The sequence below is a fragment of the Musca vetustissima genome, unplaced genomic scaffold (genome assembly GCF_032173495.1).
Source record: "Musca vetustissima isolate MV318-11 ecotype Yass unplaced genomic scaffold, APGP_CSIRO_Mvet_v1 utg631480, whole genome shotgun sequence".
Lineage (NCBI taxonomy): Eukaryota > Metazoa > Arthropoda > Insecta > Diptera > Muscidae > Musca > Musca vetustissima.
Window position 1 is genome coordinate 1153 of NW_026877925.1, and position 12585 is coordinate 13737.

At 36.8% G+C, this 12585-nt stretch overlaps 2 protein-coding genes across 2 annotated transcripts; one reads left to right on the forward strand and one right to left on the reverse strand.

The window, feature by feature from the left end:
• Positions 1-360: 360 nt before the first annotated feature.
• LOC133322630 (protein yellow-like) lies at positions 361-1718 on the forward strand (the record flags this gene model as incomplete). Its single annotated transcript, XM_061531594.1, has 2 exons — positions 361-1478; positions 1697-1718. Coding segments are annotated over 2 exons (1140 nt in total), but the record flags the coding sequence as incomplete, so codon positions are not given.
• Positions 1719-3185: 1467 nt separating this feature from the next.
• On the reverse strand, positions 3186-12241 carry LOC133322631 (uncharacterized). The gene is made up of 8 exons (XM_061531595.1): positions 12140-12241; positions 11921-12052; positions 5048-5207; positions 4549-4904; positions 4187-4320; positions 3968-4121; positions 3387-3500; positions 3186-3323 (listed from the first exon to the last, which is right to left on the reverse strand). The coding sequence occupies exons 1-8, from the start codon at positions 12239-12241 to the stop codon at positions 3186-3188; spliced, it is 1290 nt and encodes a 429-aa protein (XP_061387579.1).
• Positions 12242-12585: the final 344 nt, after the last annotated feature.

Here is a 12585-nt window from a genome sequence, read left to right on the forward strand (position 1 = left end):
GCTTGGCTGAATTAAAAATTTCCTATGAAAATCTCTATTTAGCCAGGCTGAATTGAAAATGTCCAATGGAAATCCCTATTCAGCCAGGCTGAATTGAAAATTTCCTATGAAAATCTCTATTCAGCCAGGCTGAATTGAAAATTTCCTATGAATAGAGATTCATACAGATTCAGCCAGACTGAATTGAAAATTTCCCATGGAAATCTCTATTCTGCTAGGCTGTATTGAAATGGAAATCCTATGGAAATTACTAATTCAGCCAGGCTGAATTAAAAATTTCCTTTGCAAATTACTAATTCTGCCATTCTGAATTGTCCTCATACCTGCTACAGATATTGAAACTAATTCCCATACATTTCTTTTCTTCTTCTTTCAGATACCTCAACAAAATCTCCCGCCCTTATACCCTATCCCAGTTGGGAGGCCCATAGCTTGGACGATACAGATCCAGAGCTGGTATCACCTTTTCGAGTACGTGCCGATCGTTGTGGTCGTTTGTGGGTGTTGGATTCTCGTCTCGATGGCGTTCTCGAAGATACACAAATCTTTGGCCCCGCTCAGTTGTTGGTCTACGATCTGCACAACGATGATTTGCTGAGACGCCACATCTTTCCCGCCAATCAAGTGAAGGAGAATTCGTTTTATGCCAATTTGGCCATTGAAGATACGGATTGTGATAACACCTTTGCCTATGCTGGAGATTTGGGTAATCCTGGTCTGGTGGTGTACTCATGGAAGCAGGAAGAATCATGGCGTGTTCAACATCACTTCTTCCATCCCGATCCAATGTCGGGTAATTTTAGTATTGGTGGCCACATGTTCCAATGGGATGATGGCCTGTATGGATTGTCTTTGAGCAAGGCACAGGATGATGGGTTCTCAATGCTGTATTTCCATCCTCTAACTTCGGTCATGGAATTTTCGGTGAATACTAAAATTTTGCGTAACAAAACCTTGGCCACAGAGGGGAAAATTTATCGGGAATTTAAAGTGCTGGGTTCGCGTGGCATTAATGCCCAATCGGGTGCCTCATTTTTGGATAAGGAGACAGATGTTCTATTCTACACCCTGCCGAATTTAAATGCCGTTGCTTGTTGGAAAACTACGAGTGTGGAATATAGCCCGAAGTCTCAGGGTCGTGTTTATATGCACCCCGTTGAAATGTTGTTCCCTTCGGATGTGAAAGTTGATGGGAAGCATAACTTATGGGTCCTGTCAAATCGTTTACAAGAATTTATCTATGGCGAATTATTTCCTAATTCTGTGAATTTCCGTATTCTCACAGCTACGGTGAGGGATGCCATAGCCGATACGGTGTGTGAAGAGGGTTTGATGAGAACCGTCATTGATAATTCGAATAATTTGGGCCAAGGATCAATGCCCAGAGATTTTAATGTGTACAGCAATCAGCATCATCATAATCATGATCATGCACATCATCATCACCATGGTGATCATCAAAATAGTGCCGGATCGATGTCAGTATATCCAGCTTTGCTTTGCGGAATTTCAATATTAATTTTCAAATTATTTAGATGATGGAAATCTATTTTTTAATTTAGTTTTTTTTATGATTACAACAAAGTATTTTTTGCCCTACTTTCCTGTTCATTCGAAATGTAGATTTTTAAGACCGATTTTTTTGTATAGCTTCCTAATTGTAAATACCTACATAGAATAAGTTGTTTAATTTTAGATTAGAGTTGACCAATAAATAAACAAAACCGAATGAAATACATATGGATTTTGGATATATAATTAAAATATTTTAATTCAGTTTAGCTGAATAAGATTTTCAATAGGATATTTTCAATTCAGCTTGGCTGAATAAGATTTATAATAAGAACTCTTCGATCGGGACCAGTTGAATGCAAGTTTAGCCCAGAAATGTCCAATTCAGCCCGGCTGAATGGAGGTTTCCATGGGAAATTTTCAATTCAGCCTGGTTGAATAGAGATTTCCATGGGAAATTTTCAATTCAGCCTGGCTGAATAGAGATTTCCATAGGAAATTTTCAATTCAGCCTGGCTGAATAGAGATTTCCATAGGAAATTTTAAATTCAGCCTGGCTGAATAGAGATTTCCATTGGAAATTTTCAATTCAGCCTGGCTGAATAGAGATTTCCATTGGAAATTTTCAATTCAGCCTGGCTGAATAAAGATTTCCATTGGAAATTTTCAATTCAGCCTGGCTGAATAGAGATTTCCATTGGAAATTTTCAATTCAGCCTGGCTGAATAGAGATTTCCAATAGAAATTTTCAATTCAGCCTGGCTGAATAGAGATTTCCATAGGAAATTTTGAATTCAGCCTGGCTGAATAGTAATTTTCATAGGAAATTTTCAATTCAGCCTCGCTGAATAGTAATTTCCATGGGAAATTTTCAATTCAGTCTGGCTGAATAGAGATTTCCATAGGAAATTTTCAATTCAGCCTGGCTGAATAGAGATTTCCAAAGGAAATTTTCAATTCAGCCTGGCTGAATAGAGATTTCCATAGGGAATTTTCAATTCAGCCTGGCTGAATAGAGATTTCCATGGGAAATTTTCATTTCAGCCTGGCTGAATAGAGATTTCCATTGGAATTTTTCAATTCAGCCTGGCTGAATAGTAATTTCCATAGGAAATTTTCAATTCAGCCTGGCTGAATAGTAAATTTTCAGTAGAAAATGCTATTCAGCCTGGCTGAATAGTAAATTTTCAGTAGAAAATGCTATTCAGCCTGGCTGAATAGTAAATTTTCAGTAGAAAATGCTATTCAGCCTGGCTGAATAGTAATTTCCATAGGAAATTTTCAATTCAGCCTGGCTGAATATTAATTTTCAATGGAAATTTTCAATTCAGCCTGGCTGAATAGTAATTTCCATAGGAAATTTTCAATTCAGCCTGGCTGAATAGTAATTTCCATAGGAAATTTTCAATTCAGCCTGGCTGAATAGTAATTTTCATAGGAAATTTTCAATTCAGCCTCGCTGAATAGTAATTTCCATGGGAAATTTTCAATTCAGCCTGGCTGAATAGAGATTTCCATAGGAAATTTTCAATTCAGCCTGGCTAAATAGAGATTTCCATAGGATTTTTTTTAACTTTCCATAGAAAATAATTAAAAACGATACAAAAATTTATAAAATTAAATTTATTTAATTAATAAAAATTAGCTGAATATAATATTTTAATTTACAGACATTATTTGTAGATGGTGGCAATATCTACCGTGGCATCACTCTTTTGTGAGCCCTTATCCAATTCTTCAATAGCCTTCTTGCGTTTCTCATGTTTGCTTTGCATTTTCCTGATGACCCCACCACACAAGAGGAGTGCTATCTGTAGAACAAAGAATTTCTGGTCAAGATATGAGGTCTTTTATATATTGAGACCCGAACTTACCTGCTCCAATATGCCAATTAGTCCCAAAACGGATAGGCCCAATAGGAAACCCAAAGAACCACCAACATCGGCAATAAATTGCGTGGTGTCATAACTGGGACGTTCTTCCATCATCTGGAAATATATATTTTTTATCAATTCAGGCCAGCTGAATTAGAATTTCTATAGGAAATTTTCAATTTAGCCTAGCTGAATTAGGATTTCTATAGGAAATTTCCAATTCAGCCTAGCTGAATTAGGATTTCTATAGGAAATTTTCAATTCAGCCTAGCTGAATTAGATTTTCTATAGGAAATTTTCAATTCAGCCTAGCTGAATTAGAATTTTTATAGGAAATTTTCTATTCAGCCTAGCTGAATTAGAATTTCTATAGGAAATTTTCAATTCAGCCCAGCTGAATTAGAATTTTTATAGGAATTTTTTAATTCAGCTTGGCTGAATTAGAATTTTTATACGAAATTTTTTATTCCATTTCTATTTTTTAAAGGAATTTTCAATTCAAGCAGCCTGATTTAGTAATTTTTATTGGAATGTTTCAATTCCGCCTGGATGAATTTAATATATTTTTCAGATCTTCTTACCGATATCAACTTCGTTGTATAGTATATATAAATCTGACTACTGGGCTCAATATTTTTGGTGAAATTTTTCCGATTCTGTATATAGGTGGAAAAAATACGCGATTCACAGGGCTGTTCACAATCGCATTCCGGATCATCATCGCTCTCATAAACTCTGTAAGCGAGAAGAGGACGTCAGGTAAAAAAAGTGATAACAAAAGAGTGGCAGCTGGTTCATACCTTCCATATTCTCCAATCAGTTTCATTATCGATTTGTAGGAATTGCAGGGCTCCATTTTGTGATCATTTTTCAGCCAAGGTCCGGAACAATTGGCATATTTCCCAACAGAGTCCAATATGCAATTTTCGCCGCACTGTAAAAAAGTTAAAAAAAAAATAAACTAGCGGATCCGTCATCGTTGGATGTGATCCTCAGGGGATATGGGCAAATTTGTGTTAAAATTTCAGAGATTTCAGAACAGACCTTCGGACTATTTAGGGCATAGCAAAACATATTTGGTTACCGACAATATGTCCGTAACTAGAACTGTTCTTGAGAGTGACCCCTACAAATCCACCATTCCTCGGTCCTCAAAACTCACCTTCAATTCACTGTAATTTTCATCCTTGTTACAGTATTGATATTTAGTTTCAATATTCGAAAAGTATTGACTCTGCAGTTTAATTTCAATTTCTTCATCGATATCGACGAAAACATATTCCACCCTGCCAGAGGCCTTCATACTAACTTCAGTGAAATTTTCCTTTGGATCATGGATATATACATGCCACCCTGGCCGAGTTTCATATTTATCCAAATCCACGTCACTTTTTGGAACATGATGTTGCAACATTATCGAATATCCGGAATTTTTGGTAGCTCTTCGTAGGGCAACCTTTGGTCGTATCGTGTGGCATCGTCCACGAAAGAATTGTGTATTACTGGTGATCTCAACATCTAGAAATAGAGAGAGAGAGGAAGACAGAAAGATTTTATATTTACCGATTTTGCGGAGTTTCGGTATACGGACCCCCGATTATGTGCACTGCTTGCTTGCGGATTTTCCACAGGTTTATATTCGTATTCACTTCTTTACTTACTCGATTTAAAAGAATTCAGCCCATATTGATCATTGTAAAAGGTCTCACTGATATTGAATGTTGAATTTATAAAGAATTCCGAAATTGGCACCTCATCATAGGGATATAAATTCCAACAGGAACTATATTTGGGATGGGTACAATTATTACCGGATATTTCCTAGAAAAAAATTTGGAAAATAGATAAAATTAGTAAAGCTAAAGCGATACGATCTTTTTCGGTTCGCTCCCTTTTAATTCAATATTTCATGGGTCTATGTAGGGTTGATGAATGATTGAACTAGGTAAGCGAGATATGCAAAGTATCTCGATTGGATCGAAAGGAACTAGATGAATGAAATAATCAGAACTGGTACCGATCGTTCCTTTTGCAGAAGTATTCCTTAAAATTATATCGTTACGGAACAACACAAAAAAAATAAAAATACTCAATCCTTTCTTTGCACACATTGTGAGGCGTCTTATTGAGTTGGGCAATCACGTTGCCTCCGTAGAAGGAACTAGGCATTCATTTAGTTCCATAGTTCCTTGTAATTCAATCGTTCATTGGTACACGCCAGTTAATTCGAGAACAATGAACGGGAAGATTTAGATGAACGAATGAATTAAAAAGAACGAGGTAAGCGAGAGATAAAATATACGATTGGAACTAAATGAACTAGATGAGAAAAAGAAGTGGATCTAGTGGATGTTGTTTCTTTGCTGAGTACATGAACTAGTTCAGTTCAAATCATTGCACCAAAGATGACCGAAAGAGCTAAAACTAGTTCCGATTGTTCATTTTGCAGAATAGTTTCTTTGAACTCGTTTTTTCCGGATCGAAAAAACTTCAGTTAAAATACATTCTGCACATGGAAAATCAGGAGGAACATAAATTTTCCCAGATTAAACTTGGTTATTTAGTTATATGGATCCATGTAGTTCATTCGTTCATCGGTTCACGTCCGTTAAATCGGTCAATAAACTGAAGTTGTAGAGGAATGTCTTGATCAAACGTATATAGGTACGTGAGAGATAAAAAGTAGGAATGGAGCAAAGGGAACCAGATGAACGAATGAACTGAACCTAGTTCCTATAGCTCCAGCAGCAATAAGAGATCGTAATGGTAGGCTATTAACAAACACTGATGAACAAATTTAAAGATGGAGGGAACATTTCGAAGAAATCTATAACGTCGTAAATGTCACTAAAAATACGAAAGGTACAATTTCACTTCAATGGAAAATACGCCGAATATCTCGTGGAGCCTTAAAGCTTAGATGAATTAGGAGATGCAATAGATTAACTAAAAAGTAAGAAAGCCGCATGAGCAGGTGGTTTACCGACGAAAGCTCTAAAACCCGTTGCGTTTTATCAGCTTGGGGTGAAGCAAGACTGTCTCCAACGTTAAAGCAAGATATCGTTGTGAAGTTACCCACAAATTGCGATTAGAGAGATTGCAACAACTGAAGAGGAATAACCCTGTTCAATATCATATACAAAATCCTTGCATTCATTATACAGAGAACAATCGGATACCCGTTGATTATTTAGATACATATTTGCTAAACAGGAGGAGTTTGGTGCACCATTTATTTCCAATCGGACGAAAATATTTTTTAAAAAGCTATATCGAAATCTAAGCCGATTTCATCGAAACTTGTCACAGAATATCGGCCACATTTTGAGTTCTTGGTGCATCATTTAGTTGAAATCGAGAGAAAATATGGTAGCTCTATCCAAATTTGAAGCGATTACTTAAACTCTGACGAAACTATATATAGGAAATATATCTAAATCTGAACTAATTTCAACAAAACTTGCCACACGTTATCTCATAATAACTTCTATAAGTTGTGCAAAATTCTGTGCCAATCGGACCCACCTGGGGAATTCGGTGCAGAATTTATATCTAACTTATAGGTTATACTAAGTTCATTATGAAAGATATATAGGGACATTGGTGCACCATTTACCTTAAATCGGACGAAAATATATATTGGAGCTATATCTAAATCTTAACCGATTTTCACGAAACTTAACACACATCATTGTAGACATTATTCAGTAGGCTGTACCAAATTTCGTGGAAGCCGAAAGATATTTAGGGACTTTGGTGCACCGTTTACCTTAAATCGGATGAAAATATATATGGGAGCTATATATAAATCTGAACCGATTTTCATAAAACTTAGCACATATCATTCTAGGCTTAATTCAATACGTTGTGCCAAATTTCGTGCAAATCGAAAGATATTTAGGGACTTTGGTACACCGTTTACCTTAAATCGTACGAAAATATATATGGGAGCTATATCTAAATCTGAACCGATTTTCTCGAAACACATCACACATCATTGTGGACCTAATTCAGTACTCTATGCCAAATTTCATGCAAATCGAAAGTTATATAGGGACTTTGGTGCACCATTTACCTTAAATCGGACGAAAATATATATGGGAGCTATATCTAAATCTGAACCGATTTTTCCCAATTTCAATAGGGTTCGTCATTGGGCCAAATAAGTGACCTGTGCCAAATTTCATCCAATTCGGATCATAAATGCGACCTGTACTTTGTTTACAATTTAACATGGACAGACAGACGGACCGACGGACATGCATAAATCGACTTAGAAAGTAATTCTATGTATATTCTCAAAAAGAACCATGGGTCTATCTCGATTCCTTTTGCCTGTTACAAACATATGCACAAAGACATAATACCCTGTACCACAGTGTGGTACCCTGTACCACCACACTGTGGTACAGGGTATAAAAATGCACTTACATGATGTTAAGCCAGCGACATGTGATGAATTGGACTTAGCACCAATAAAATCAATACAAACCAACAACCAATGAGCGGAGCAGTATAGTCGGACGGGGCCGACAATATGATACCCTACACAACTTCCACGAAAATCTAACTTTCTGTGGCAATATTTCGCGATATTTGCACACTCTTAACCAATTAGAGGTCAACCAATATTACTAATATTCAGTACAACCCTTCTAATTTCTTTGCAGTATTCCTTTTACCGTCGGTTGTGTTGCGATGTTCGGCTTTCAATTGTGGCCTATAGATATAAAACATTAAATTCTCGGTCCGGTTCATCCCAAAATTATTATCTGATCATCACCGAAAATTATAGGCGTTGTTCTTGACCATACATGGATCCTCATGGAAAATTTTAAAGCGATCAGAGCTATATTTCCGTCCTCTAGTGAGGTAATGGGTTACTAAATAATATCTTTGTACGTAGCACCTGTAAATATTTAAGTGTAACTCCCACATCCGAGTACATACAACAATATAATTGGTATCAATTTAAAGGTCAACCACTCCACTTGGATATACTATCAACTTCTCGGGTCCACGTCCTTCGGGAGTTAATACATACGCCATAGAATACAATTTTTCACACAAAAGTCAGGGTCCATTTGACTAGCTAAATATTGACCAATCTTTATCAAAACAGGCATGCTCATTCTTTGGCCCGATCCCCTACTCCATGAAAAATTTCACGACGTTCGGGCCATAATTGCGGCCTCTGGAGTGACCAGAAAAACCGACGAAAATTTAGTATTTGGTCCATTTCATCCCCTAAATATTAACCGGTATTTACCAAAAACCAGTAAGGAAAGTAGTAAAGTCGGACGGGGCCGACTATATGATACCCTTCACCACTATGGGTATATTAAACAGGACTATAACATAAAACTATACTATATATGGGAAACTATATATGGGAGCTATATCTAAATCTTGACCTATTTTCACGAAACTTGGCAGACATCATTCTAGATTCAATTCAGTACGTTATGCCAAAATTCGTGCAAATCGAAAGATATTTAGCGACTTTGGTGGACCATTTACATCAAATCGGACGAAACTATATATGGGAGCTATATCTAAATCTGGACCGACTTTTCTCCAAACTTGACAGACATCACTCTAGGCTTAATTCAGTACGTTATGCCAAATTTCGTGCAAATCAAAAGATATATAGGGACTTTGGGCACCATTTACATGAAATCGGACCAAACTATATATGGGAGCTATATCTAAATCTGGACCGATTTTCACGAAACTTGGCAGACATCATTCTAGACGTAAATGATTAGGCTGTACCAAATTTTGTGCAAATCGAAAGATATATAGGGACCGTTTACATTAAATCGGTTAAATATATATATGGGAGCTATATCTAAATCTGAACCGATTTTTCCCAATTTCAATAGGGTTCGTCATTGGGCCAAATAAGTGACCTGTGCCAAATTTCATCCAATTCGGATCATAAATGCGACCTGTACTTTGTTTACAATTTAACATGGACAGACAGACAGACAGACGGACGGACGGACATGCATAAATCGACTCAGAAAGTGATTCTATGCATATTCTCAAAAGGAACCATGTGTCTATCTCGTTTCCTTTTGCCTGTTACAAACATATGCACAAAGACATAATACCCTGTACCACAGTGTGGTGAAGGGTATAACAATAGGGGTCTTCATTGGCCAGAACCCATCCTACATGCAACATTTCGTGAATATTGGTCCATAACTGTGGCCTGTATCGTGTTTACAAATTATAATGGACGGACGGACACACATGTCTAGATCGACTCAGCTAGTCGAGATATGACGATCGGTATACTTGAAGGTGGGTCTAGGACCAATATTTCGCGGCGTTACAAACTCTTGGGGCTGCACAAAGCTATAATACCCTGACAACATAGTTGTGTAGTGTATAATAAGTAATCAGATAACGGTGTTGTTATACCCTACACAACTATGTTGTCAGGGTATTATAGCTTTGTGCAGCCCCAAAAGTTTGTAACGCCGCGAAATATTGGTCCTAGACCCACCTTTAAGTATACCGATCGTCATATCTCGACTAGCTGAGTCGATCTAGACATGTGTGTCCGTCCGTCCGTCCGTCTGTCCGTCTGTCCATTATAATTTGTAAACACGATACAGGCCACAGTTATGGACCAATCTTCACGAAATTTTGCATGTAGGATGGGTTCTGGCCAATGAAGACCCCTATTGTTGTTTGGTAAAAATCAGTTAATATTTAGGGGATGAAATGGACCAAATACTAAATTTTTGTCGGTTTTTCTTGTCGCTCCAGAGGCCGCAATTATGGCGCGAACATCGCGAAATTTTACATGGAGAAGGGGATCGGACCAAAGAATAAGCATGCCTGTTTTGATAAAGATCGGTCAATATTTAGCGGGTCAAATGGACCCTGACTTTTGTGTGAAAAATGACAAAATTTGTATTCTATAGCGTATATATTTACCCCTGAAGGACATAGACCCGAAAAATTGATATTATATCCAAGAGGAGTGGTTGACCTTTAAATTAAGACCAATTATATTGTCGCATGTGCTCTGATGTGGGAGTTACACCTAAATATTTACAGGTATCTCCGTATTTGTATGTTATTTAGTAACCCATTATCACTCTAGAGAGCCGAACATAGCGCTGATCGCTTTGAAATGTTTCATGAGGTTCCAGTTATGGTCAAGGACAACGCCTTTAATTTTCGGTGATGATCAGATAATAATTTTGGAATGAAGTGGACCGAAAACTTAATTTTTTTTGTGTTATTTTCGAGTCGATCTACAACAACACAACCCACGGTGAAGGGAATCTGGACAATAACTGTACTGAATACTCGTAATATTCGGAAAATATGTCAGTGTGAGGAAGAGGTGCTGTTTACCTCTAATCGGGCAAGAGTGTGCAAATATCACGAAATATTGCCCAGGCTCGGAATACACATCCGTAGAAAATTTGAGTTCAGTGGTAGTTGTGTAGGGTATCGTATGGTCGGCCCCGTCCGACTATACTGCTCCGCTCACTGGTTTCAATTTATTTTACCTTATTGTACATAAATGCATCAAGATCTCAATTTCTAGAAAAAATAACATGTTAAGCAAGTGGTGTTCTGGACCCTTTGTGATATTTTGGAGATTTCAACCAATGTGGCTGTAAAAACCTATTTGCCGTACAATTAACATAACTGCTATGTCATGTGTTTCATTTCATTTGCAATACCCGTTATATTCCTCGGGACGCCATATTATTTGTAAAACATCTGCAGAATAGTTTTCGATATTGGTTTAGTTAGACTCCCCAATTAAAATTGTTTTGCCCTATTTTCTGTATTTTAAAAGTCTTAGGCGCAATTTTATTCACATTTTATGAGCATCAACTATCAATGAAATTGTTAACATATTAAGGTCCGAGCGATTTATGGAATTTTGAGGTTAGGTCCTGTCGTACTTATCTTTCTACAGTTCTGACCATGTTGGTGATGCATCTGAAGGAGCTGACGACCTTATATGACCAAAGTTTGATTAAAATTTCAGGTTGTTTAGTTGTCTGTTTTTGCAAAATCCATGTCCTTGAGATAATGGATCATGTTTTGTCAAGTATTTACAAATTTTAAAACCCCACGTCATCGAATAAATGGATTGGACTTTCATTGTTGGTCCCTGAAAAAAATCTTCTTTTAAAAATCAATTCTTCTTGGACCCCGAAAGAATGTTTTTTTTTTTTTTTAATCACATTTATAGGTCTTTGTAATAAACGTTTTTAAAAATCCAGACTTCTTGGACCTTAAAAACTTAACTCTTCACTCTTATTGGACCTTGACAGAAACTTCTTTGAAAAAATTCACACATTTGGACCTTGAGACCGCCCTTCTTGGACCATGAAAAAATCTTGTTTTACAATCCACACTTATTGGTTTCTAATACTTGAAAATAATCATTTCTTTTTTAAGAAAACTCGCACTTTATGGTATTTCTGTCCACTCCTCCGACCGAACCACAATATAGATTTATGATTATGATTATTTTCATGATACCAACTTACCGTTAATTCTTCCTCCTTATATGGAGGTTCACGACATATTGTCACAGCTGGCATTTCAATGGTTTCATTTAAATTATAATATGAATGAGTGGATATTGGAGGATTATCTAATTTCGAGAAACATTCATATAACTGGAAGTAAAATCACAAAATACACACAATTTTAAATTAATATTTTCCGAACGAGTATCCTTATCATCCGTTTTTTCACCACCGTACCTGAACAATTACAATAATACAACAAACAAACAGTACAACATAACGGATAATTTTGGCAGGATCTTTAAAGAGCCAGGCTCTTAACTCCGACCAGTAACCCATGTTGCGAGAATTCGAAGCGTTAAACCGACTATTTTGGCGACACGAGCGAAACTGAATTGGGGAATAACAAATCGGAATGGAATTTAATGATGGTGAAATGAATGGTATGCAACATCATGGATAGGTTCCCAGGCTATAGCGATAAATCGACCTGAAATTCAGATAGCCATACAGATGACAGGTGATAAACCTGTTTTCATTTTTTTTTATTTTTTGATTTACAAACCATTTCCAGATAAACAATGAAAACGGGTCTGATAGCGAATTGTTACTGTGGGTAGTTTTTGTTGTTGGGGGTTTGCAATTAATTGCTATGACATTCAATGATGGAGTCGGCAGCATCG

Coding starts and splice junctions, on each gene's coding strand:
- LOC133322631 (XM_061531595.1), bottom strand. CDS start 12,241: ATGGGTTACTGGTCGGAGTTAAGAGCCTGGCTCTTTAAAGATCCTGCC. Junction 4,122..4,186: donor CTGATTGGAGAATATGGAAG/GTATGAACCAGC, acceptor TCTCGCTTACAG/AGTTTATGAGAGCGATGATG. Junction 3,501..3,967: donor ATACAACGAAGTTGATATCG/GTAAGAAGATCT, acceptor ATATATTTCCAG/ATGATGGAAGAACGTCCCAG.